The 26061-nt window shown below is 41.5% G+C and overlaps 1 protein-coding gene across 1 annotated transcript; it reads left to right on the top strand.

Moving 5' to 3' along the window:
• Positions 1–17661: 17661 nt before the first annotated feature.
• LOC147884565 (subtilisin-like protease SBT5.3) lies at positions 17662–25518 on the top strand. The gene is made up of 11 exons (XM_087398010.1): positions 17662–17742; positions 17843–17937; positions 22153–22250; positions 22370–22537; positions 22640–22751; positions 23111–23651; positions 23794–23888; positions 23981–24226; positions 24422–24539; positions 24637–24850; positions 24980–25518. The coding sequence occupies exons 1-11, from the start codon at positions 17662–17664 to the stop codon at positions 25516–25518; spliced, it is 2307 nt and encodes a 768-aa protein (XP_087254136.1).
• Positions 25519–26061: the final 543 nt, after the last annotated feature.

Genomic DNA, 26061 nt, shown 5'->3' with positions numbered 1-26061 from the left:
ATTTGCGGAGGGATTAGTACAAAGAAACAACCTCCTAATAAACTACATAAGAAATATAATTTGAGATCAATACTTACAAATTGGGCCTCCCATGAATCAACACCCCCTGCTCCAAAATGCATGCTTCCATATTGCTCCATCTAGATCCTTCGTGCCTCCACGTGCTACAGACTGGGGTCCTCCCTCGCTGACTTCATTGCTTTCTTCCACTCATGCTTGTGAGCGGTGTGGGGCAGGCCCCTTGGTGGTTGACCTCCCTCGAGCCTGGCAAGCTCTGCTAGTGTCAGCTGGTGTGGGGTTGAGGTAGTTTGGAATCTATATTGCCAACTCCTGGGGGTGTTTAGAGTACCTGTCATGTATGTGTATAACTCCTCAGGAGTGGGAGGGTGACCTAAATGTTATATAACTCCCGAAAGATGGCATCTCAAAGATCAAGTGAGGTTGAAGAGCTTCTTGGCCACATGATGAACTGCATAAAAGAATAGAAGAAGATTTCCATCATGCATGCCCTCTTTCCATCATGCATGCAATCATTGGGGCAAAAGAAATTAAATAGGAAAAGGTAAGAGAGAAAAAAATAGCCTGACATTGAGCAAGCATTTACAGACTCCTACAAACATGAAGCTTCAATAGCCTGACATTGAGCAAGTAGATATAGACTTCTGTCACTCTAATTCAACATTATTTGGATATTGTTTGTTTTGAGAATCATCATGTATGTTTGAGAATCATCATTATTCGAAGTTGTTTGAATTGTGACTCTCTTTTATCCTTCTCTCTTTTATCCTTTCTTTTTCGTCTCTTTTCTCTCTTATCTCCTCTCTTTTTCTTTATTTTTTCTCCTCTCTTTTCCTCTCTTTTCCTCTCTTTTTATTCAAAGCCTATGTATGTTTGAATTGTGATAGGTTGCTCCAGAAGATGTTGCTTGCACCAAATACCATGCCCGCATCAAGAGATGAAGTGAAGAAGATGCTAACAACGGTGGGTATGGATTATGATACCATCCATGCTTGCCGTAATGACTGTATTCTCTTTCGTTGTGAGCATGGAGATTTGGCTAGTTGTCCAAAGTGTGGGGAACAATGATATAGAGATGACTTGCAAGGTGAGCAGATACCGGTAAAGGTCTTGAGAGACTTTCCCATCATTGCAAGAATACAGCACATGTTCCAATGCAAATCCATAGCGGAGTTGATGACATGGCATGCATCTCATCAGTCCACTGATGACACATTGAGGATTCCTGTAGATTGTGCAGCTTGGAAGCACATAGGAAATCAGTGGTCGGACTTTGCAAGGGAGCCATGCAACTTACATGTTGGGCTCTCCATGGATAGCGTGAATCCTTTCGGGTTACACTCGACATCTTGGTCGAAATGGCCCATAGTCTTGGTGAATTACAATATCCCACCATGGCTAACAATAAAGAAAGGACACCTCATGCTTGCACTACTTGTGCCAAGGAAGTACAAGGCCAGAAATATGGATGTGTACATGGCACCTTTGATAGAGGAATTACAGATCTTATGGAGAGGAGTGCGGGTATTTGATATTTCCAGAGCTCCTACACATACCAATGATATTTTGGTTAGGGGTATCTTGATGTGGACCATGCATGACTACCTAGGATATGGAGAGTGCGCAGGTATGTGGTTGTGTCTTTACATGCATAATATATGATTATGCTGTTATGACTCTCTTTCGCACGCATGTCTTATACTAACACATTCATGCACACGTGCAGGACTTGTTACAAGTGGGTACCATGCTTGTCCTATTTGTGGACCGGGTTTGAAATCGCTTGCACGATACTCCAAACATATGAGGAAAAATGTTTATGAAGGTCATGCTCAATACCTTCTGCTAGACCATCTCACACGTGGAGGTCAGCTTGATCCACCACCACCATATTTGAAGGCAAGTGACTAGATTCAGGCTTGAAGGGTGAATGGAGAGGAACCTCCTCGTGGTATGAAGAGGCTATCGATCTTTCATGAGATTCCTTATTGGGGTCAGTTACAAATCAATCATCTCTTGGATCCCATGCATATCTTCAAGAATGTGGGGGCTGCTATTTGGGCACACTTGGTTGGTTCCAAAGACTCAAGAGGAGTGTGAGAAGACTTGCGTACTATAAATAGGATGTCTCGTTTGTGGGCCCAAGTGTGTGCTTCAGGAAAAGTTATCTCCCAAAAGCACAATGGATCTTCTCTGTGAGAGAGGAGGCAGCAATCAAGGCAAACATTGCCTCTTTTCGAACACCCACAGGGTACATGTGGTGCTTAAAAGGAGCATTTTCAAAGGATAATAAGCTTAGTGTGCTCAAGTCCCATGATTGGCACAAGGTCTTATAGGTATTCTAAGCTGTAGGATTAGTGTACCGATAATTGTGATGCATTAGTGTAATTATGATTATGTTATATTGTTGACATGACTTCCTTGTTGCTTTGATAGTTCATCCTCTCAATTACAATAAAAGGATGCTTACAAGATTAAGATGTTAGAAATGCTATATTCAAGATCAGTGGTATTGTGAGGTATGCTTAGTATCAAATCACATTGACTGCATTTTCTCTAATTTAAGCTGAATAATCTGTAGACTGATTATGAATATATGTTACATGGGCATGTGAAATAGGTGGATATCTTAAAAAGAGATCTCCATATCAAGCATCGAGAAGGCTAGGGTGGAATCCATTCAAGCCGTATGCTTGCTTGAGAAGCACTTTCCCTCGAGCATTATGACAACTCAAGTGGACTTGCTTGTGCACATAATTGATGAGGTGGACATTGCAGGTCCCGTTCATAGTCGATGGATGTTTTTTCTCAAGCAGTTTATGAAAAATTTGAAGGGATTTGTAAGACAAAGAGCAAGACCAGAAGCAAGCATGGCAAAGGGATGGCTTGTGCAAGAGTCATTAGTATATATCATGGAGTTTCTTGCATCCATGGATCCCGATATGCTGCAAGAATGACATTTTTACGTGGAACGCATCAATTTAAAGAGAGTCATGTATGATTGTGGAGTCATGGCTAACTTCACACAAGATAGGCGAGCAAGTGCCTAGGATACCAATCTTCTCTCCTCATAGTTTGATTATTGTGAAACCATACACGAAATCTATGAAATTGATTTCAGATGATTTAGTATTTTAATTCTTGATGTAAAATGGTTTAGAACTATTTACAATGGTCCCTGTGCGACAATGAGAAAAAACAGTAGCGGTTTCTTTGCAATAGACTCCACCAAACTTTGGACCGATGAAAGTGATACTTTTGTTCTTCCCAAGCACTGTGACCAGGTGCATACTAATGATTTAATTAATCGAAGCTTTCAATTTTAAAGATCCATTGATACATGTACTTAAGCATAATTTCATATATATAATTGATGGCATTTAGCACCCATCTTTAATATAGGTGGTTTTCCATCCGGATCGTTCTGATCCAAGATGGTGGTACGTGATCCAACTTGCACCACAAAGTAAGCAAATTTTTAAAGATAGAGATGTGGATATGGAGATGCCACTACCAATGCCGGATCTAATTGATCCAGATGAATCTAGCGAAGAAGATGAAGATCACAATATGAGCCAAGAGGAAGATGTGCATAATGACATCATACAGGAGAAAGATGGAGATCACGATATTGAGGAAGAAGATGACGATCATCAACACAACAAGACAAAGCACCCACAGACACTCACACAGACGTGGTTACTGAACTAAAAAAAAACTTACAGGCGTGTCTATTTGTGTGTCTATTTCCACATCTAGAGACCCACGTCTAACTAGGAGGGTGCCCTAAAAGGTTATATAAGTCCCTAAAAATAGACTCCTGGAGATCAGGTGAGCCCTAAGAGCTTCCTAGCCACATGATGAACTGGAAAAAAGAAAAAAAGATGATTATTGATGAGCTGAGAAGAAAGGGGAAGGGAAGAAAAGATTACTGTCAGAAAAGATTACTATCAGAGTGCATCTATAGATGCGTCTGAAAAGCGCGTCTATTTTTGCGTATAACAGTGCGTCTATAGATGCGGCTGTCTGTGTCTGCAAACAGGCTAGACACGTGTCTAGACATGCCTGTAGACGTAGTTTTAAATGCGCTCTGAGATGCACCTATAGACGTGCTTCGACAAACAGACTTTTGTAAAAAGTAGAAAATGACATGCGCCCGACACAAAAACATAACACTGATACCAAAATCATGCATTTCTTGGATACGGCAAAGGACAAATCCAAAGAGAGCAACTTCCAAAAAAGATCAACTGTAAAAAGACTTACCTTGGATAGAGGTATGGAAGCTTCTTCTCCTTTTTCAAAGTTGCTTCTCTTCCTTGTTCACCCTCTTCTCCTTTAAGCTTGGAAGTAAGTGTGGGTGCCTTTCTCTGAAGTGTAAGCTTGGAAGTAAGTGTGGGTGCCTTCATCTTAAGCATTGAAACTGTGGATCTGCTAATAGCAAAGAAAGCAAGCCGCATGAAGTATAAGTTGAGAGTGCTCTCAACGGAAGCAAGAATGGAAGAAGGAGAGAGAGAGACAGAGAGCCACACAAGTTTGGTGGGTGCAGAACCACCCTAATCTTCTTTTTCATTCATTTATATATGTGTTTGAGTATTGTACATAACTGGGGTAAAGGCACAGTGACCTTTAACCCCCACAACCTCCCACTTAAAGGACAATGTGCCTTTAAGGGAGAACAACCAGTGAGCATACTATCCAATGCCCATCAATACATGACAATACTCAAACCGCTGACTAGGTAGACTCTTCGTCAGCATATCTGCAGGGTTATCATCTGTATGAACCTTGATAAGCTCTATGCGCTTGTCCTCAAGTACCTCCCTGATGAAATGGTACCTGATATCAATGTGTTTGGTCTTTGCATGAAAGACCGGATTCCGTGCTAGCTGAATAGCACTCATGGAATCACTATGCAATGTCGGTACACCTGTATGAATCCCCAAATCTCCCACTAGCTGATCAAGCCATATAGCCTCCTTGCAACCCTCTGTGGCTACAACATACTCAGCCTACATACTCAGCCTCTGTGGTAGACAAAGCAATGCACTTCTGTGCACGAGACATCCACGACACTGCACCACCTGCAAAGGTGAACACATAACCAAAAGTGGATCTCCTACTATCCACATGCCCTGCATAGTCTGAATCTGTGTACCCAAGTACACGCATGTCTCCTTTACCAAAGCAAATGCACATCTCCTTGGTACCCTTCATGTACCTCATGATGCACTTAACTGCCTCCCAATGCCTCTTTCCTGGATTAGCCATATACCGGCTAACAACTCCCACTGCAAATGCAATGTCTGGTCTAGTAGCTATCATAGCATACATAAGACTCCCAACTGCTGATGCATAAGGAACCTTGGCCATCATGGCCCTTTCCTCATCTGATTTGGGACTATCTGTATGACTCAGTTTCACATATGGAGGCAATGGAGTACTCACTGCCTTCCCCCCTCCATATTGAAATGCTGCAACACTTTTGTAACATAGTCTTTTTGTGAAAGCCAAAGGAGTTTCCTACTCCGATCACGCGTGATGCGCATACCAAGAATATGACCTACAAATCCCAAATCCTTCATATCAAAGGCCTCATGAAACTTGGCCTTTAATGCATCTAGCTCATAAGTATTCTTGCTAGCCAATAGCATATCATCCACATATAGTGCCAGGATTATCAGGCTACTATCCTTAGCCCTTTTAGTGTAGAGGCAGTGATCAATTTCACTCCTCCTAAAACCCCGGGGACCGAATGAAAGCATCAAACTTCTGATACCATTCTCTAGGCGCTTGCTTAAGACCATAGAGACTCTTCTTTAGCTTGTAAACTAAATGCTCTTTGCCCTTTTCTTCAAAGCCTTCCGGCTGCACCATGTAAATTTCCTCATGCAAGTCCCCATGCAAGAAAGCTGTCTTGACATCCATCTGCATAAGCTCCATATCCTCTAATGCCACTAGTCCAAGCATGCATCTAAGTGTGGTCATCTTCACAACCGGAGAGAATATTTCATCAAAGTCCAAACCCTTCTCTTGCTTGAACCCTTTAGCAACCAAATGGGCCTTGTACCTAGGCACATCATCACCTGTGACCTTCATTTTGTAGACCCATTTACATGGCAATGCTTTCTTTCCATGTGGCAAAGAAACCAAGTCCCAAGTCTTATTCTTCATAAGTGAACTCATCTTTGATTGCATAGCATACTCCCACTTGCGTTGATCCTCACGCATCATAGCCTCTTTGTAGCAAGAAGGCTCCCCGCAATCAGTAAGCATCACATAGTCTACCCCTGGAACAAACCTATCAGGTGGTCTAGACACTCTAGATGATCTTCTCAAGGGCATTTCAGCTTGCTGTCCCATTTGGATATCAGCCATATTTGGCTCATCATTTCCACCAATAGATGATCCATTATCTACCCTTGATTGTATACATGTGGGAGTACTTGGTTGTACCATTTCTTGCACATTTGGTGCATGGACAGCTTGCTGTCTATCAACATATGCAGGTGGATTCACATCCTGGAAAGTGATTCTCCTCATTTCCACATCCCTCATGGGTGCCTTATGCATCTTCTTCTCATTGAAGACCACATCATGGCTGCGTATGATCTTCTTTGCTTCTGGATCCCATAGATGATAGCCCATCTCTCCACTTTCACCATAACCTAGAAAGATGCATTTCCTAGACTTAAGATCTAGCTTCTTTCGAAGCTCTTTTGGCACATGTGCATATGCCTCACACCCAAATATACGCAAATGAGAGTAAGAGGGCTTCTTGCCACTCCATGCCTCTTCAGGAATACCACCATCCAAACTCTTACTAGGTGATCTATTGATCACATGCACTGCAGTCTTCATTGCCTCAGCCCAAAAACCACTAGAAAGACTTGCATTGGAAAGCATGCATTGCAACCTTTCTTGAATGGTACGATTCATCTTTTCTGCAACTGGATTTTGCTCTGGAGTATGAGGGGATGTGAGCTCCCTCTTAATCCCACGTGTATCACAGAAATGCTGAAAGTCATGAGAGAGATACTCTCCACCATTGTCAGTCCGTAGGCATTTAAGCATTCTTAGACTACCTGACTGATTCTCAACCAAGGCCAGCCATTTCTGAAATACCTGGAACACATCACTCTTTCGAGCTATAGCATAAGCCCACACTTTCCTAGTTGCATCATCAATGAATGTCACATAGTATTCAGCCCTGCCTAATGACTGTGTAGGCATGGGACCGCATACATCTGAATGCACCAAATCAAGCTTTTCAAACTCTTTATTTCCCCTTCTTTTATGGGCTGATTTAGTTTGCTTCCCATAGAGACAGTGCTCACAAAATTCAAAATCAGAGAAACTCAAATGCGGTACATAACCCAAACGGCATAAGAGTTTCATTCCATTCTGGCTCATGTGCCCCAACCTGCAATGCCACAAAGAAGTGCTTGGCTGCTCAGTTATTGCAACAACATGATCAAATACCCCTGATACATGTAAGGGATACAAAGTCCCACACTTGGCACCCCTAGCCAAAAGCATAGAGCCCTTTTGAATTTTCCAACTCTGAAAGCCAAAAGTCATGTGAAAACCAGCATCATCTAGCTGACCCACTAAAATAAGACTCTTGGTCAGCTTAGGCACATGTCTCACATGTTTCAAAACAAATGCAGACCCATTTGCAAAAGAAAACTTTATGTCACCTGCTCCCACTATGTCACATGCATAGTCATTTCCAAGATGCACACAATCTGTCTTTCCACTGTCATAAGTGGAGAACCATTCCCTATGGGGAGTAACATGGAATGAAGCACCAGAATCCAAAATCCAATCCTGGGAATATGCATCATCTGAAGTGGTAAGCAACTCTGCAGATAAAGTAGACATGAAGAGAACGTCATTGTCACTATCATGTGTGACTGCATTGATCTCCTCGATCTTCACTTTTCCTTTGTCCTCCCTTGGACTCTCTTCCTTTTGATTTGCACCCCAATTTGCATTCTTTTTCTTATCCTTTTGCTCTCTTTTCAACTTGTAGCAATCCTTTTTCATATGGCCCTTCTTGCCACAGTGGTAACACTCAATGTTCCGTGCCCTGGATTTGCTGCGAGACTTCCCTCTTTCTTGGGACTTCCCTATGAATTAAGATCTGCCCCTTTGCACATTTAAGGCTGCATCTTGCTTGTTGCCATCCATAGACTTCCGTCTAATCTCCTCGGCCAACAAGCTACCCACAACATCATCAAATTTCAGCACTCCACCAGGTGCAGAGTTATTGACAGCTGTACGGAAGGTATCCCATGAGGATGGCAATGAACATAAGAGAAATATTGCCTTAGTCTCCGCATCAAAATTCATTTTCTGAGCCTGAAGCTGGCTGAAAATAATATTAAATTCATTCAAGTGAGAAGCAATGGAGACCCCTTCCTTCATCTGCAACTCAAACAACCTCTTCATGAGGTAAACTTTATTAGAGGCAGTTTCCTTCTCATAAGTGGCACACAGTTTCTTCCACAAATCTTCCGTAGTCTGCTCATTTACTACTGTGAAATAAACTGAATCTGCAAGATGAAGTCTAATAGTAGACTTTGCTAATGCATCCAACTCATTCCAATCATCCTCAGACATATCCGTAGGCTTAGCTTCAATCCCTGCCAAGGGTTTAATCTGCTTCTTTTGAATAAGCACATCCCTTATTTGTTCTTTCCACAAAGAAAAGTTTGTCCCAAAACTTTTTAATGCTGAAAAACTCATTTTCAGACGTGGAAGAGGATGCCATGATGCAAATGAAACAAAATCCCAAATGCTAGTGCCTGCAAGAGAGAATCACACCAAATACTAGGTGCACCCAAATGTGTATGCCACAATAGAGTGAAATATCACCAAAATTCAAAGCTCAAAGCATCAAAAAAGATGCATCTGACTCATGTGCATATACCATGCATCCATATGAGCAAATTTGGCCCAAAAGAAAATGCCAATAAGTGCCAAATGACTCAAACATAAACACCGTCCACTGGCATATGCATCAATAATATCTCATCCAAGAGAGCATAGCACTATCAGTGCATCACCTGCAATGTGTCAAAGCTATCCCTCAGCTTAAAATAGCATCCATGTGCAAAGCGTCCATAAAAATAGCATCCCACAAGGCAATTTGGGCCTATCAGCGCATCCAACAAGGACCGCAATGCATCCAAATGGCCTATAAATCATCCATTGCAACCCAATGCATACCACGAATGAGCACACATTGCTCAAACTGCAACCAGAGTGAACTGCATAAGGTATGCTCAAGAAATCATAGTCCCACGGTAATGAGCGCTACTGAAAATAGAACCTGAGATGCTTCAAAACATGGGCGCCATTGCATAATCGGACTCAGCAAGAAAATATGCAAATATCTCTCTTCTGCCAGAACTCCAAAATCCCAACCGATGAGTGAGAAATGGGAGTCAATACTTATCCACTGCCATGTGGCATAAATCTAAGGTTTCAAAACCTTAGTATGAAAAATGCATAACAGAGAGACGAAATCGAATACACAGAGATTTATAACTCTGAAAATCCTCCACCAAATCATGCAAGAACTGATAGGTAGGGGTTTTTGGGCATCCGGAACGCAATGGGACGGACGGTTTTGGAAACCGTGGCCTCAATCACTGGGTCCAACACACGGGCTGAAAAACGTTTTTGGAAACAAAGCTATCTGTAAACTCCACTGGAGTGCGAATGATGAGCAACATAGAAGTTTTAGGACCTCCTGAGTCCACCGGAATTGATAGATCTGCAAATAGTTGCTCCAAACTTGAGTTCCGGGCAAAAAACGCAGGAACTGACACAGTGAGTCAGAAATCCAATGAAATGATCCCAGATTCAAGAATGAAGGTGTTTCCAAGGTCCTGAAGTAATGTGGACACTAAAAGCAAGCAATAGTTGCCTCTACAAGTCAATATGGAGTCCCTGTCATCGAAGGGAACAGGGAAAAGCTCAAAAAACGACTTTTTCTTTGAAAGCTCTTAACAGGCTCTCAAAACCACTTCGTAAATCCAAAGTGACTTTTCCAAAGGTTCCTCCAAGGTCTCTCCACACTCGAATGCAAGTAAAGTCACCCACAAAGCTTCCCACAGAGCTTCTCCTTCCTCCCACAGAGCTGCTGAGCTTCCAAGCATTCACGCATGCTCAGCTAGATCACCCGGGCTTTGATACCAGTTGAGAGTGCTCTCAACGGAAGCAAGAATGGAAGGAGAGAGAGAGACAGAGAGCCACACAAGTTTTGTGGGTGCAAAACCACCCTAATCTTCTTTTTCATTCATTTATATATGTGTTTGAGTATTGTACATAACTAGGGTAAAGGCACAGTGACCTTTAACCCCCACATAAGTAATGTGAAGAAAAGCAAAGCGAGCGTGCTAAAAGCAGATTTAAAAACCCCATCTATAAGCGCATCTAATAGTGCGTCTATACATGCATCTAAATACGTGTGTAATTGCATGTCTAGATACATAGAGCAGATGCAATTTTAGATGCGCTTATAGATGTGCACCACAGAATAGACAGATGCAGTTTTAGACGTGCCTTTAGACACACCACAGAGTTCAAAATTAAATATTTGAAGAAAAGCAAATTCTTTTGGATTGTTTGTTTGTAGGATGCCTTCATCTTCAACAAGTAGCTCTAGTGAGGATGAATCCCTCTGTATCCACCATCGCGAAATGTGGTTGGAGCAAAAAATCAAATGTATGTGTGATCGATGTCGAGGAAACATGTATCGTGCACGCAGGATTACACTCAATCACATCTCAAAGTATGGAGAATGGGATGTGACTGTAAACATGGTAAGTGTTAAAGAGTTAAGGTTGATTGAGATACCTATGGGTGTTCATATGTTTGAGTTATGATCCCATTTTAATTTGATATAGGATGCAGTGCCACACCTGCATATGTTGCCCTATGCTCACCATGAGGAGGCAAAGCATCTACGATATGAGGTGGGATCTTCAGGAGGGACCGTTATGGATGCATGGAGTGATGGTGATAGTAGCCCTCTGCCATTACCACATGAAGCCATGGAGGGGTGCACATTCTCTGTTCTACGTGCCTCCCTTGAGTTACTAAACTTGCAAACCATCTATGGATGGAGCAATGCAAGTTTGAATGCATTACTCAAGTAAGCTTTAAAGTCTATTTTGCAAACATGGTGAATTATGCTAGTGGGTCAATTGCTCAAATGATTTTCCTCATTTATGGTCTTCACGTGCAGGCTATTGTGTAAAATTCTTCTAAGGGAGAATAAATTACCGACCTCAAGAGATATGGCAAGGCAACATGTGACCTCTCTTGGAGGATTAGATTACAAGCGCATCCATGCATGCATCAACGATTGCGTTTTTTTTCGTGGACTACATAAGGATGCAAGAGAGTGCCCTACTTATGGAGAGGCAAGATATAGAGCAGATCTCAAAACTTTGGATGTGCCTCGTAAGGTTCTACGGCATTTTCCCATAATCCCTCGCATCCAACATATGTTCAAGTGCAAATCCATTGTAGAGCCCATGTCATGGCATTCCTCCCATTGATCAACTGATGGCAAGTGGAGAACTCCCGCAGACTCTCCTGCATGGAAGCATATTGAAGACACATGGCGAAGCTTCAAGGAAGAACCTAGGAGCTCGAGACTTGGATTGGGTATGGATGGTGTGAGCCCATTGGGTCTCAAAAGTACCTCTTACGGTGTATGGCCAATGATATTGGTGAATTATAATCTTCCACCCTCTATGGCTATTAAGAAAGGACATGTTATGCTGTCCCTTCTAATTCTAGGGAAACATAAAGTCAAAAATCCTGATGTTTATTTGGAGCCTTTGATTGATGAGCTAGAGATACTTTGGAGAGGTATCGAGGTGCATGATGTGAGCAGGCCTCCCTCATTAGGAGACTTCAACTACAAAGTAGTCTTGATGTGGATGATGCATGACTTCCTAGGCTATGGTGAGTGTTGTGGTAAGCCTTGCACTTCTAATTATGAATAGGCAAAGGATGTGGCACCCTAAACCCACCTTCAACTCTTAATTGCATCTATTGTTCAGGTCTCACTACATCGGATTACCATGCATGTCCTGTTTGTGGTCCTTCACTAGTTGCCTCACGGGCAGACGCATTGAATAAGGTCATCTATGAGAATCACCATCGATTTCTCCCACCTGATCATCCTAGATATGTTGCCCCTTGGAATGAAGTCCTCCCACAATCACTCACTGCGGGAGATTGGATGAGAATTTGGGATGGTTCCACGACTCCTCCACCACTTGGCATGAGTCGGTAAGGGTTTGTAACTATTGTGTGCTATATTGGCTGGAAATAAAGATTGCCCGCTAACACTTTATTTTGTTTAGATACTCCATCTCTTATCGTTTACCATATTGGTCCCACCTCAAGATCAATCACCTGCTTGATCCCATGCATATCTCCAAGAATGTGGCATCTACCATTTGGGAGCATTTGAATGGGACATGAGATTCCATAGGCATAAGGGAGGATCTACGTACCACAGGGAGGATGCGTAAAGATTGGCCACAAGAGAGACCAAATGGGCATGTTTTTTTACCTCATGCACCATGGAGGTTATCAAAGCTAGAGATGGCAGTGGTGAAGCACGCTATTACTACAATTCTACTCCCACTGGATGCATGAGGTGTTTGAAGGGAGCCTTTACAAAGAGAAAGAAAAGAGATGTAGAGCAATTATATGGCTTGAAATCTCATGATTGGCACAAGATGCTCCATGTAAGTATTTTATGTGCATAATATCTTTTTCCTTTCAAATTTGTGAGTGAATAATTATAAGAAACTAATCAACCACCTCCTCGTGGGTTCAGTTCATACTACCTAGTAGCATTTCACGTAGTGCATCGAAGGACGTGAAAGATTGTATTTACAAGATGGGCAAGCTTGTGAGGTACTTTACATGATACAAAATATGATGCATATCAATGCTCCATGCAAGGTGTTCATATTGCTAATATGGTGTACTTTTTCATTTCTAGGTATGTGAGCTCAAAGGAAATAGATCCCACCACACTTAAGAATGCTCGAGTTATGTCAGTGGAGGTGGTTTGTTTAGTGGAGGAGACATTTCCACGTTCTATTCTCACAAGCCAACTACATCTTATAGTGCATTTGGTGGATGAGATTGCTATATGCGGTACTATACATGCACGATGGTTGTTCTTCCTCGAGCACTTCATGAAGACCTTGAAGGGCTTCGTGAGATAAAATGCAAGACCCGAAGGTAGCATGGCCGAGGGTTGGTTGGTACAAGAGTCACTTGTATATATTTCTGAGTTTCTTGTTGATGTGGATAGCTCTCTCCCACGACTATGGAGAGATAATGAAGACCTAAGGATGACCTCTATTGTGCCTCAAGGGAAAGGACACAATAAAGTAATAGACATGGAGCTGCATAATAGTATCAACCTCTATTGCATGCTTAATAGTGATGTGATGAAAAGATGGGTGACAAGATACGAGGATGCAAAGGCAAGAAGACAACAAGAAAGGGCCCTCTTTCATACACACCACGGATCTGGTGTGCCATACCCTCAGTATCTGAGAGCACTTCCAAAGGATATTCATGTGGATTGGCTACTTGATGAAATGGAGAAAGTAGAGAAAGATGAGGGGATGCATATCACAATGGAAGAATGGGAGTATGCTAGGGGATGCATGAGCAAGGTCGGTATATAGAATGTTATGCATAAGTTAGGAGCTTTCAATAATTTAGATTGCTTATTTAATTGATTTTTTCTTGGTGTAGTGCACTATGTTCAATGCTATATGGTGTGAGGGCAAGCATTTTCGAACACAATGGATTGATGATAAGAGAAACACACAAGATTGTAGCGTCATTGCTAGCTTTGAGGGAGCCAATGGAGCCATGGATGATTATTGAGACATAATCCAAGATATTATTAAGCTTGACTTTCGACGCTTCTTTGTGTATGTTTTGGATGTAAAGTGGTTTAAGGACATGGTGGAAAGAGGCCCTAATGCAACAATTAAACGCCATGCAAGTGACTTTGTAACTATTGACTCCATAAAGTTTTGACAAAGTAGGAAGGACACACTAGTACTACCGCAACAATGTGAACATGTACTGTGCACACATATAAAAATACTTGCTTTTAAATATTTGATGCAATGAAAATAACATGATTGTATTTGTGTTTGAATTAGGTTTTCTATCAACCAATTGTGGATAATAATAGATGGTGGCATGTCATATGTATTATGCCACATTCCAGAGTGATATGTAGTACATTTACTAATATGGAGCATATGGAGGATGATCATGGCCATGGATGTGATGATGACCATGATACGAGAGAGGAGGATGATCATGAGATAGTAGATACAGATATTGAGGCCATTACCCATGAGGACGAGCCTACCATTCGAGATGTTGATTTCGATGAGCACATGAGTAGCACAAGTAGTACTGGGTTGAATGTATTTATAGATCGAAACACTTGTTTGGATTTTGAAGTAGATAGTTTGACAAGGGTCAGGATGAGATTGAACCATAGCCCATCATTGATATTGGTAAAACTATTTTACATATTGTCTCATTCTCCTCACCTCACTTAATTCTTGTATATGTGGGCTTGCAAAAAAGCATTGATGTTTTTGTTAAAATTATGTGCTTTGGTAATCATGGGCAATGTTTGGAAAGCAATGATGTACACCAAAACCTCACTTTTTGTATTCTCTGTTTTGCGTCTAAATACACATCTAATTCCGAGTGTAAACGTGCTAATAAACGTGCTAATACATGCACAAATAGACGTGCTGATAAACGCAATGTTAGACAGGCCCGTATTTTCTCAGTGTAGATGCGCAAATAGACGAGCTGTTAGACACGATATTAGACGCACCTGTAATTTCTCTATTCAAGCAATGCCTATAAATGCACCCACTATTTTGCGCATCTATCAAGCGCGTCTATAGTTGCTTTGTGTTGTTGTGCAAGAATCACCACACTTTATTGAAGAAGATAATCAAGTACTCTTAGGTGAACGTATGATGCTAGAGTACAATGATGATATAGGAGATCAACTCGGTATAGAGTTAGAGGTACACTTGGTGGGTGCGTTAGACTTGGCTCAGGATGAAACTGTTGATGTAAATGCTTTTCATTGATTTTTCACATCTCAAAAATGGACATGAATATATGAGCTTCAAAGGCTTGATGTACATTCTCTTGTACTTTTATTCTCTTAAAGGATCAAACATGTATGAAAATAAAAAAATCTTGTCATTGGGAAAAACCATCTTTTAAGGTTGGTATGGGAAAAAAACTCTCTATAAAACGTAGCTATAGGAAATTACTATCTCAGTGTCACTATATAACGACCATTACCAATCTGATAAGGGTCACTATATAGTGACTTTACGCATTGATAGCAACATTTGCCTAAAGTCGCTATATAGCGACCCTTAATGAAGCCCACTTCCAATATCGACAATTAGCACCCCATGCATGGTAAATGTCAGTACTTAAGCGTCACAATAGGGTTCATGTGTAGTAGTGGTTTAGGATTAAAATAGCACTAAAACAACTCCAACGACTCACCGTTTTGGTCGCATGGAGATACATCTAGAAAAATACAATTAAACTTTTTGAAAATGTAATTGATGATATGGTCCTTGAGGGATCCCCTCTAGGAACAAGGGCCATATCAACATGCATTATACAATATCCAGGATGCCACTAGATAGATATGGCATGTGTAGTAGTGGTTTAGGATTAAAATAGCACTAAAACAACTCCAACGACCCACCGTAATGGTTGCATGGAGATACATCTAGAAAAATACAATTAAACTTTTTGAAAATGTAATTGATGATATGGTCCTTGAGGTATCCCCTCTAGGGATAAGGGCCATATCAACATGCATTATACAATATCCAGGATGCCACTAGATAGATGTGGCATGTTGATATGGCCCTTGTCCTTAAAGGGGACCCCTCAAAGGCCATATCATCAATTGCATTTTCCTTGGTTGCACAAGGAAATACATTTTCCTTGGTACATAAATATATACTTACAAGAGCCAGCGCGATGGTTGTCATTAATCTCCTTCTATTTGCCACCGTGGTGGTCATCATAGACCTCCTCCTATAATATGAAAAAATAGGTAACGGAGCTATAACTCCAGGAACTAGCACGGTACTGCTCGGTTCAAGACAACCTTAAATTTTGGGTGATGACAGGTTGTTAGGGCAGAGACTGAGCTGAGGAAATGTTCAGAATGATAGATTGCATCTCATTATTATGCTAAAAACCAGTGCAGTGGTCTCTCTAAGCTAACCTATGATCTGCATGCGTGCACTGTCTAGTGGCATGTGGCAAAGCTGTGGCAAAAGGTTGCGTGATAATAGGTGGTTAGGCCAGAGACTAAATTGCGACAGTATTTAAAATGATAGATTGTATCTCATTATTATGCCAAGAACCAGCGCGACGGTCTCTCCAAGCCAACCTTGAGTGATCTCCATGGGCGCACTGCCTGGTGGCAAAGATGCGGTAAAAGGCTGCGTGATAATAGGTGGTCAATCCAAAGATTGCGCTACACGAAGCAGTGCAGAGATGCATGATGTAGTGCAAGGTTGCCACGTGTTGATCTTTGTGGTGTTCAGAATAAATAGATTGTGTCTCATTATTACGCCAATGCGGCATCATGACATCGAGAAAATTTTCGATGAGAGCGTGGGTCCACATAAAATTTAAAATTTCACCTAGAAGCGTGTCACGTCGCAGCCCCAAAATAGTTTTGCGATTGGCTACATCCAAGCAAATGTTGACCGAGTTGATTGCCACTACTCGATTTCCTTTGTGTCCATGGTTGGCAAAAGTGAAGGGTTGTGCAACACAGAGAGATGCTGAGGCTGCTAAAGAGGAATAGAGACCACAAAAAAGCACAACGGATGCGCTAAAAAGATTATTCCTCGGTGTGGATGTGCATGGAGTGACTCACAAGAGTGTTATAGAGGATTGGCTTTTGTAGGTAATTCGGAGGAGGGATTGCACTAGCAGGCGACTGATCATTGTGGAGGGAAAGAATAGACGGGAGATCAACAATCAAGGGCTTGGTTGAGGTCGACTTGCCATGGGAACTCTCCTCTGCAAGTCCAAGTTGCATGGAGACCTACTTTAACGGCCCCTACAAAAGGTACGGGTCTAATGTGCAATCGTGTAGCCTCCCTGCCTCGTGCCATGCTCGCTTTCAGAATGCCGACTCCAAATGTATATGTATTTTTGTATATAAATGGATTTAGGTCCTGGGATACAAAAATTAACGCATACATTCAGAAATAAATGAATGTATACAGGGCTGCCGGCCAGCAAATTCCTCCGAGAGCGGAGTTTCTCGCATCAAATTTATCGAACCTCTGGACAGCACCATAGACGAAACGACGATGCTCCTTGGTTTTTACTCTGGCCGTTTCCAATGCGCCAATTGCTTGCCGACGTCTAGCATAATTATAGCTGCCTTGAAGAGGGACCGTCTTCTTCCATTTGTGGAGAGTCGATGTTAAATGTCTTGATTCCTCCGCCTTCTGGCGTCCCTGAATCATTCCACTAGCAGCTATGGCTTTGCGCATACTGATCTCTTTCCTTTGGGTTCTGCTTGGCTCTAGTCTGCCCACTGTTGTATGGGCTTCTAGCGAGGTATGTTGATTGCTTTTGTATTCTCTGTCAGCTGGTCGATCTGGAATTTCTTATCACGGGCCAAGCTTTGACGGATTTTGTTGTTGTCATGCCTTTCCAGTCGTATGTTGTTTATATGGGCAGCCCCCCAGAGGGTGTGGAGACTCAAAGCATGCACATGACTCATCACGAATTGCTGGAACACGTTATGGGCAGGTGCGTTGGATCGCTTAAACCAATTAAACCAGCGAATGATTCACACGTGTTCGGAAGAGCAGTAGCAGGAGCTTGAATGCTAGCCTCTGCATTTCTTGGTTACGGATTGATAAACATGACATAACCACCAGCAAACGATTCGCAAACGTTCATGTAGAACAAAATGTAGAAAATTAAAAAAAGCGGCAGCGGTAGCTCTTGCTGGCTTCGGTTCGTATATGCTCGTTTCTGCGTTTTTCCATTACAAAATCTTGAGCGTGAGGACCAAATTCGGTGCCCACATGGCAAGCATACATCAGTGCGAGCAGCTCAGGGAAAACTTATATCAGTCCATCAATAAATGCGGGAGCAATTCCTAATGAAACTTTACCTCCGAGACTCCGACTTTATCTAACTTGAATGCTTAAGCGTGTGTGTGAGATGTCTGTGGGTGTGAGTGAGAGAGAGAGAGAGAGACATGTGGTAAGGAAAGGCTTGGAGGAGTAAGATAGCGAGCAGTCAGGCCATGAGGTTATCATAAGGGAGGAGGGTCCGACGTCAGGCTTTTCCCTCTCCTCAAAGCAAAAGGGGTGCAGACTCCAGAGACAAAATCTGAGGATGATATCCAAAAAATGGACGGACGGACGGAGGGGCAGCAGAGTTACGTGTAGGAAGTCGATTATCCAAACCATTAAGCTATGCAAGCAATTCTCTGCACGTACTCTCTGAGGAAATGGGGGTCGAACTTTTACCTCCTTTTTAAACTAGATTTGTGGCAGGCATCATTTCCATCATGGGGCACTAACTTGAATTTCAGTGGGTCGTTGCAACGGGTTTGGAAAACATGAGAGTTCGTTGACGTTACAATGGTGGAATATTTCCCACGGTAGAGGTACAAAAGTTGGCCCATGGTACCATTTTGAGGGCTTCAATGGGGTTAAGTATACTTAAAGTTCATATACATGTTTTTTATAAGCTAGAATTTAAGAATTTTAATTTTATAGGTGACTTATGTCGATCGAGTACTTGGAGGGCCAAATTCAGACCTCGTAGTAAGAGGAAATTATGCTAATCTTTGCCAATTGGGAGAATTCATCAAATTTGATTCTCTCAATATTATCCCCTTCAATTGGAGAAGCTTCTAGATTTGCCATTCGAAAAATAGTCACACTTAAAATTTACCCTAAACACAAGGGCAAATTGTTAGTATACGAAAAGTAGCTAGCATTGCTTTACACAACTATATTTTCACTATGAAGTCTTGGAATTATATAAGCAATAGATAAGTGACATTCCAAAAGGGATACATCAATTGTTGAGATGGATGCTTGGTCTAGACTATAGACAAGCTTGCTTTGATAGACTATGCATAATTCTCAAGCACCTTAGCATTGTAATGATGAACAATTGGACCAACAAGTACACCCCCTACTATAGGGATTCATGAGTTCATACGATGTATGCCATAGATGCTAGATGGTACATATTACCATTGTTCCCAGGGAAAATTAGGTCAACCTCCCTTCTCTCTGATCCTTTTCCATTCTTGGAGTACTAGGCAACATCCCCTTTCAAGTACATGTTATCCTTCTAAAAGTTTGTACTTTCAAGTAAGAAGTGGAAGATACTTGGCATACCTTAGCTAGAGGTCATCAAAGTTTGACTTAGAGTATAAGGAATTTGGGAATCATGATAGTAAGATAGTCTCTTATTACGATGACCACAACTTATTAAATTCAAGCCAAGGCCTCATTTTGCAACCATGAAATTGGTGGGATGAGTAGCCAAGGCACATAGCAGATCCCACCAAGAAAAGTCACGATGGTGCTAACCCCAAGTAACTTCAACACCCAAAACGAAGCCAAGAAACACTAGGCCTTAAAGGTCTCATGCCAAGCATGGCTTGTGCAACACAAGCCACTCTTGAATGCCTACTCCACTAAATGGTAATCGAAGGACTAGACTTACTACTTGCCCCAATTTCCCACCAACCCTCATAACTCCACTTGCTTTCATGGCCTACACAACCATGGGCAGTCAACTAAAGCCAAGACACATAGTCAAGCCCATGAATATACCCGACACATTTAAACCACATGATATAACTCAAAGGTGTGGTGGGTCGGATATTGAGATCCAAAATAGAGGTTTCATGGATTCAACTTTGGCAAGGAGGAAGCTCATAGGCCAAACAAGGTCGAAGTGGGTAAATAGAGTTCCTAAGAGTCCTAGATTTCTCGATCAGTCTTGAAATATAGACATACTCATGTGTCTTAAGTAATAAAAATTATAGCATAGAGCTATGTGTATCCAAGCTGATTGGGCTACATGATAAAAAGACTTGGGGGGTTCACCTCCCAAAATTTTAGTATCATGGATGTCTTTATCAAAGCTAGGCTTATATATTAATATAAAATATTGACAAAAGTTTATCGAAATCATTTTTTTAGTTTCACAATATTAATAGGATGCAGTCCAGTTTTATCTATTTTCTTCTGAATTTTGCAGTAAAAAAAGTAAATCTTGGCGAACTTAAATTTCTTTTGCATAAAAGTTTCAAATCATGACAAATCATTCAATTATTTAATTTTATTAGGACCTACAAACTTTTGAGACCAATATAAAAGTTTAGCTTCTTAACGAAACTAAGTTAAAAAATTCATCCATGTTTAGTATACCACATGCATTCAAAAGGAGGGGTATTTTAATTCCAATTTTGGAAAATTTTTAATAGATTTACAATAGTAGGAGGGGTTTTTAATTAAACTTTAGAAAAAAAACTGGTAGTTCATAAGTAAAGAGGGATTGTTTTATTAGGGAAAAAAAATTAGTTGAGGGGTTTTTTTAATACCCCTTAAATGCACGTGATGGCCTAGGATCTCTTAGTGGTGCACCCCCTGAGTAGAAGGACTTTTTGAAGTACAATGTTTGCACACTTTCCTTTCATATCTTTTTAAGGATTCACTTCACTTTGAGTAGTGCAATTCACCTTGCACTCATGCTTCACAAAAGCGACCGATTTGTATTCTTTCGATGCTCTATTGTCAATCTAGAAAATGAAAAATTTCCACATAATTAGACAAGTGAAGGGACATAAGAGGAAGAGCTAAACTAGTAGTCATGACATGCATTTGTTGTTAATAGAGGGTTTAGTATAGGGAAATGGGCTGACCAACAGAGAAATAAATGAATCAGAATGAGTATTTGGTATGGAAAGACACCATGGGAAAAGTCTTTCTAGCAAGCTAGGTCCATAAACTATGGGAAGTAGACAACCGATAACAAGATGTTCCAAGTCTAGAAAACTTGAGGCTCATCCTTGACCTAGAGCAAAAGCAATGTGAGAATTTGGAAACAATGGTTTCTTTCCTTGCTTCAAATTTCTCATGTGGAAGCTTCAATATTAGTGGATTCTACTCAAAGACGGTAGACCACCTATCAAAGTTCCCTCTAATTAATGCTTGTCATCTACTTTATAGGACTACTACACAAACAAATTCCAATTTTCGAAAAGGTGCCCAATTTCTAGGACTATAGGAATAAAACTACACATTGGGATTAACTTAGTTGGTTTTTTCAATGAGGTCTCCTTCACCTAAAAGCATGGAGTCACATGATACTATTGGGGCCCTAGTTTCATCCTTGCCTTAGTCTCGCCCTCACTATGAGGATCACCTTTTTTAGCAATTGGATCCACCAAACATAAAATGGTTTTTAGAATTGGTCTCACATATAGTGTTCATAAGGAATACCTAAACACAACAACAAGGACTTTGCTTTTGGAAGCAAGACTATTTGTGAAGGGAAAATTGAAGGGACTCATAAGAAATTTGCATTGGTGGAATAAAGATAGCAACTAAGACTTGGATTTTTTGGTATTGGTTCTAAAGAGAGAAACCTTACCCTTTGGTGTCTGATCTTTTTAGAGGTCCATCTAGCCCATAATATAATTTTATTATTTTTGTATTTTATTTTTTTCCAAAATAATTAAAGTAATACCCCTTTGCATTGGGCATTCACTAAGAGGTTGTGAGGTGGGGCAAGGTCTCTAACAATTCTTGCCTTTTCTTGGGAGGCCTACCATGAGAAAACCTAGGCAACTAGAATATTTGCTAAGTGTTGTGGGTAACATTTTTAAGTGGAAAATGATAGTTGGTGTGTGATATTACTTTGAAGTAGACACTATTGATAGAGTGCTTGTAAAGCTTTAAGTTAACTACATCTACTTTGAAACAGCCATGAAGCTGCCGAGGAGTCATTAATCTATAGTTACACGAATTCGATCAATGGCTTGGCTGCATTCCTCCAGCCCGAACATGTATCTACTATCTCTGGTACAAGATGGAATTTTTTTATCACATGCAGACCTCTACTTTCAAGTGCTCTCTTATTAATTTTGAATCTTAGGACTACATACTTCTATATATAACTTACATTTTATACATTTTTGTAGCAATGCCCGGTGTCATCTCTGTTTTCCCAAATCGAGTCCACACCTTGCATACAACTCATTCATGGCAATTCCTTGGTTTAGAAAAGGACTCCAATGTGATGCCCAAATCTTCCCTTTGGAAGAGAGCTAACTATGGAGATGATGTTATCATTGGACTTCTTGACACAGGTAAGTCTCATAGCTTGAATAATGTAAATGAATGTGATTGAATGCATATAAGAATCTTAAAATGGAATAGTCATCTCACACAATTCCTTCTAATTTGTGTAGGTATTTGGCCAGAATCCCAAAGTTTTAGTGATGATGGATTTGGTCCTATCCCTATGCGATGGCGAGGTGAATGTGAAGTCGGAACAAATTTCACATTGGCCAATTGTAATAGGTAAATTGCTTCATGGTTGAAATTTATTAAGAATTTGCCTTAAGGCCTTATGGCATTCTCATAGTCTTGTGCCAAATGGGAAATTTAATGCCAAGGTGAAATGTGGCTCCCACCTTTTTGGCCCCCTTTATACTAAAAAAAATGAGCTTTTGAGATAACTGGTTTTGTGGGAAAAAGAACTTTGTGAAACATTTGACATAAAAATCCAAATTTTCACCACCATTATGACCTTTAAAATGGGCAATTACTTTTCCCACCATGGCAAGTAGGAAAAGGAGGCCTTACACACTTCCATTGTCGGTGATATGTAGTATTTTTCTTACCCTGAGGTTGAGTTCCATTTTGTTATGTTATTATAGGAAACTTATCGGTGCTCGCTTCTTCGTCAAAGGATACGAGGCTGCGAATGGTCCTCTCAATGAGACTGCCACAGGAAACTTCTTATCCCCAAGGGATAAAGAAGGCCATGGATCTCATACCTCCTCCACCGCTGGGGGCATCCCTGTCGCAGGTGCAAACGAGTTTGGGTTTGCCAACGGGACTGCAACAGGGGGTGCTCCCATGTCCAGAATTGCCATGTATAAGGTGTGCTGGCAAGACAATTGCTATGATGCTGACATTCTTGCAGCTTTCGATGCTGGCATTGAAGATGGAGTCGATGTTTTTTCTATATCTGTGGGTGGTTCTCCACCCCTTCCGGACTATGTTGCAGATGGTATTGCGATCGGGAGTTTCCATGCCGTGGCGAAAGGCAGGGTCGTTGTTTGTTCTGCAGGAAACAACGGTCCAGCTCCAGGTTCCGTCACTAATGTGGCTCCCTGGATTCTTACGGTGGCAGCCAGTAGCATCGACAGAACGTTTCCAGCGGCTGCCATCCTTGGAGACCAAACCAGATACACAGTCGGTCTTTGTTGGCTCCTCATTATCCATGTGTTAATTTTACCATGAAAAGTTGTTTCTTCCCTCAATAATTTTGACGCTTTCGACGTTGTTCTTTGTTTGGCAAGCCGCCAATGACGCTTTCGACGTTGTGTGATCCTAGGGAGTTAGCCTCTCCGAGTACAAACTTGCAGCAAAGATGTATCCGCTTGTCTACTCAGTCGACGTGAAAGCGGATAATTCAAACATTACCGCAAGGTAATCGATTCGAAAACCCTTAAATTTCTCCAGAGATTAGCAATTTGGAATCATTCTCATTGATTCTGTGCGTTTGAGTGATGCATTGGCAGCCAGCTGTGTTTCCCGGACTCGTTGAATTCAACCAAGGTTAAGGGAAAGATCGTCGTATGCATGCGTGGGATCAATGCTCGCGTGGAGAAGGGCGTCGTTGTGAAGCGAGCGGGCGGTGTGGGGATGATCCTATACAACGCGCCCATCCAAGGAGACGAGCTCTTGTCAGATCCACAACTCGTTCCGGCGACACATGTGAATGCCGCTGACGGGCTGTCCATCTTGAGTTACATTAAAAGGACCGGGTGAGTTTCCCTTAGGATTTATCCAGCCGCGCAAATGGAACGTATAGTTATTGACTCACTTTAGCGTTTGATGGAGCTAAAACAGCCCGCTATTCTATTGAGGATAATATGAATAGGGATCGCAACGATCGTTTTATGAATCGTGATATCTTCTTGCGATTTGTTCCGACACCCCTTGGACTTTTGCACACGCAGATCTTCCGCCGTTGCATACATTGAATACCCACAAACTCTTTTGCATGCAAAACCAGCCCCTCAGATGGCGTCGTTCTCTTCGCAAGGGCCTAATTCCCTAACATCCGAGATTCTGAAGGTGATGCTTCGACCTACTCAGAAGAAAGTGCTGCATTCTGCTCCGCGTTTCTTATAAACGTGTTACTAAATATTGTCGTATCGCCGCTTCCTTGCAGCCTGACATTACTGCTCCCGGAGTGAACATTTTGGCAGCCTGGTCGGAAGCTACTTCACCTACAACTGAGTCGTTTGACACTCGAATCGTGAAATACAATGTCGTTTCTGGCACTTCCATGTCGTGTCCTCACACGGCAGGCGTTGTTGCTTTACTGCGGGCTCTTCACCCCACCTGGAGTCCAGGCGCTATCAAATCTGCAATAATGACATCAGGTTACCAAAAATTTTCTTTCCGTCATGCAAGTCAAGTTTGGAATGTCAACATATAGCAAAGCGGTTCAAACTCTTCAGCGCCAAACCAATTCAAAATGTTCGCCAATTTCGCATTTCCACCTTGTGCAGCAACCCATCAGGATAATGACAAGGAGGCGCTTGTCAACGGATCACAAGCGACAGCAAATCCATTCAACTATGGAGGTGGCCACATACATCCCGATGCAGCTGCCGATCCTGGGTTGATCTATGACGCATCTATAAACGATTATTTCCTCTTTTTGTGCAGTCTGAACTATAACCAGTCAGCATTGATGACTCTTACGGGAAGCAACAAGCTCATCTGCCCTAAGAATCCTCTAACTGTCGCGGATCTTAATTACCCATCTATATCTGTCAATTTAGTTGCAGAACGTAGAGTGGTTAGAACTGTGACTTATGTGGGAGGAAATAACACGTATAAAGTGGTTGTAAGGCCTCCCAAGGGGATTGAAGTGGATATTGTTCCCTCAATGCTAGTGTTCTCGGCCCTAGGTGAGAAGAAGCAGTTTAGTGTAACATTGAAGGCGAAGAGAGGACGGGACCGAATTTCATTCGGTCACTTCACATGGACAGATGGGAAGCATCGTGTTAGGAGCCCAATTGTAGTAACTCAATATCTTGTTTAACAAGGGTGCATGTATGCAGGAAAGCACATGGCTCCAACTTGTGGGTTTTACGGGTCTTTAGACACTGTCGATTGTTTAGTAAGAAATAATAGAAAAGAAACGCTTGGAGGACTCGCAAGATCCATTAGGCTTTGCCAAGGTTCTATAGTTATTTGCATGCTCTAACAATTATCGCAAAGCCATTGCCTTTTTTTTTAAAATACTATACTTTAAAACTGAAAGATAAATTGGTATTATTTTTCCTTGAAGATTTTACGAATGATATGTGCAAAGTTTTGATGTCAACTTTCTAGGGGGTTTTGGCTTTATTTATATAAATAGATCCAATAGACGACAATCTCCTGACCAGCATGCATAAAGCCCGTTTGGCTAGCATAAAGCTCATTGTGCAAGCATAAAGCCCTTTTTAACATGATTTTTTTTTACAGGCGAACCTTCTTTTCTAGCAAACGGCTTTCTGGATAGCAATTTTTTTTCCAAACAACGGTTTCAGCACTTAATAGGCAAATCGGCTTTAGGCCTTGCTCACAAACGAACACGCAA

The sequence above is a fragment of the Dipteris shenzhenensis genome, chromosome 26 (assembly GCF_047967505.1).
Source record: "Dipteris shenzhenensis isolate YYH24624 ecotype China chromosome 26, Dip_SZ_1.0, whole genome shotgun sequence".
NCBI lineage: Eukaryota > Viridiplantae > Streptophyta > Polypodiopsida > Gleicheniales > Dipteridaceae > Dipteris > Dipteris shenzhenensis.
This window is presented reverse-complemented; position numbering and strand designations above follow the sequence as displayed.

What these genes read in the sequence shown, in the direction of transcription:
- LOC147884565 (XM_087398010.1), top strand. Translation starts at nt 17,662, where the DNA reads ATGGCTTTGCGCATACTGATCTCTTTCCTTTGGGTTCTGCTTGGCTCT. An exon ending in CATTGGACTTCTTGACACAG is followed by an intron (nt 22,538 to 22,639) that starts GTAAGTCTCATA and finishes TAATTTGTGTAG; the next exon opens with GTATTTGGCCAGAATCCCAA. An exon ending in TAACATCCGAGATTCTGAAG is followed by an intron (nt 24,540 to 24,636) that starts GTGATGCTTCGA and finishes GCTTCCTTGCAG; the next exon opens with CCTGACATTACTGCTCCCGG.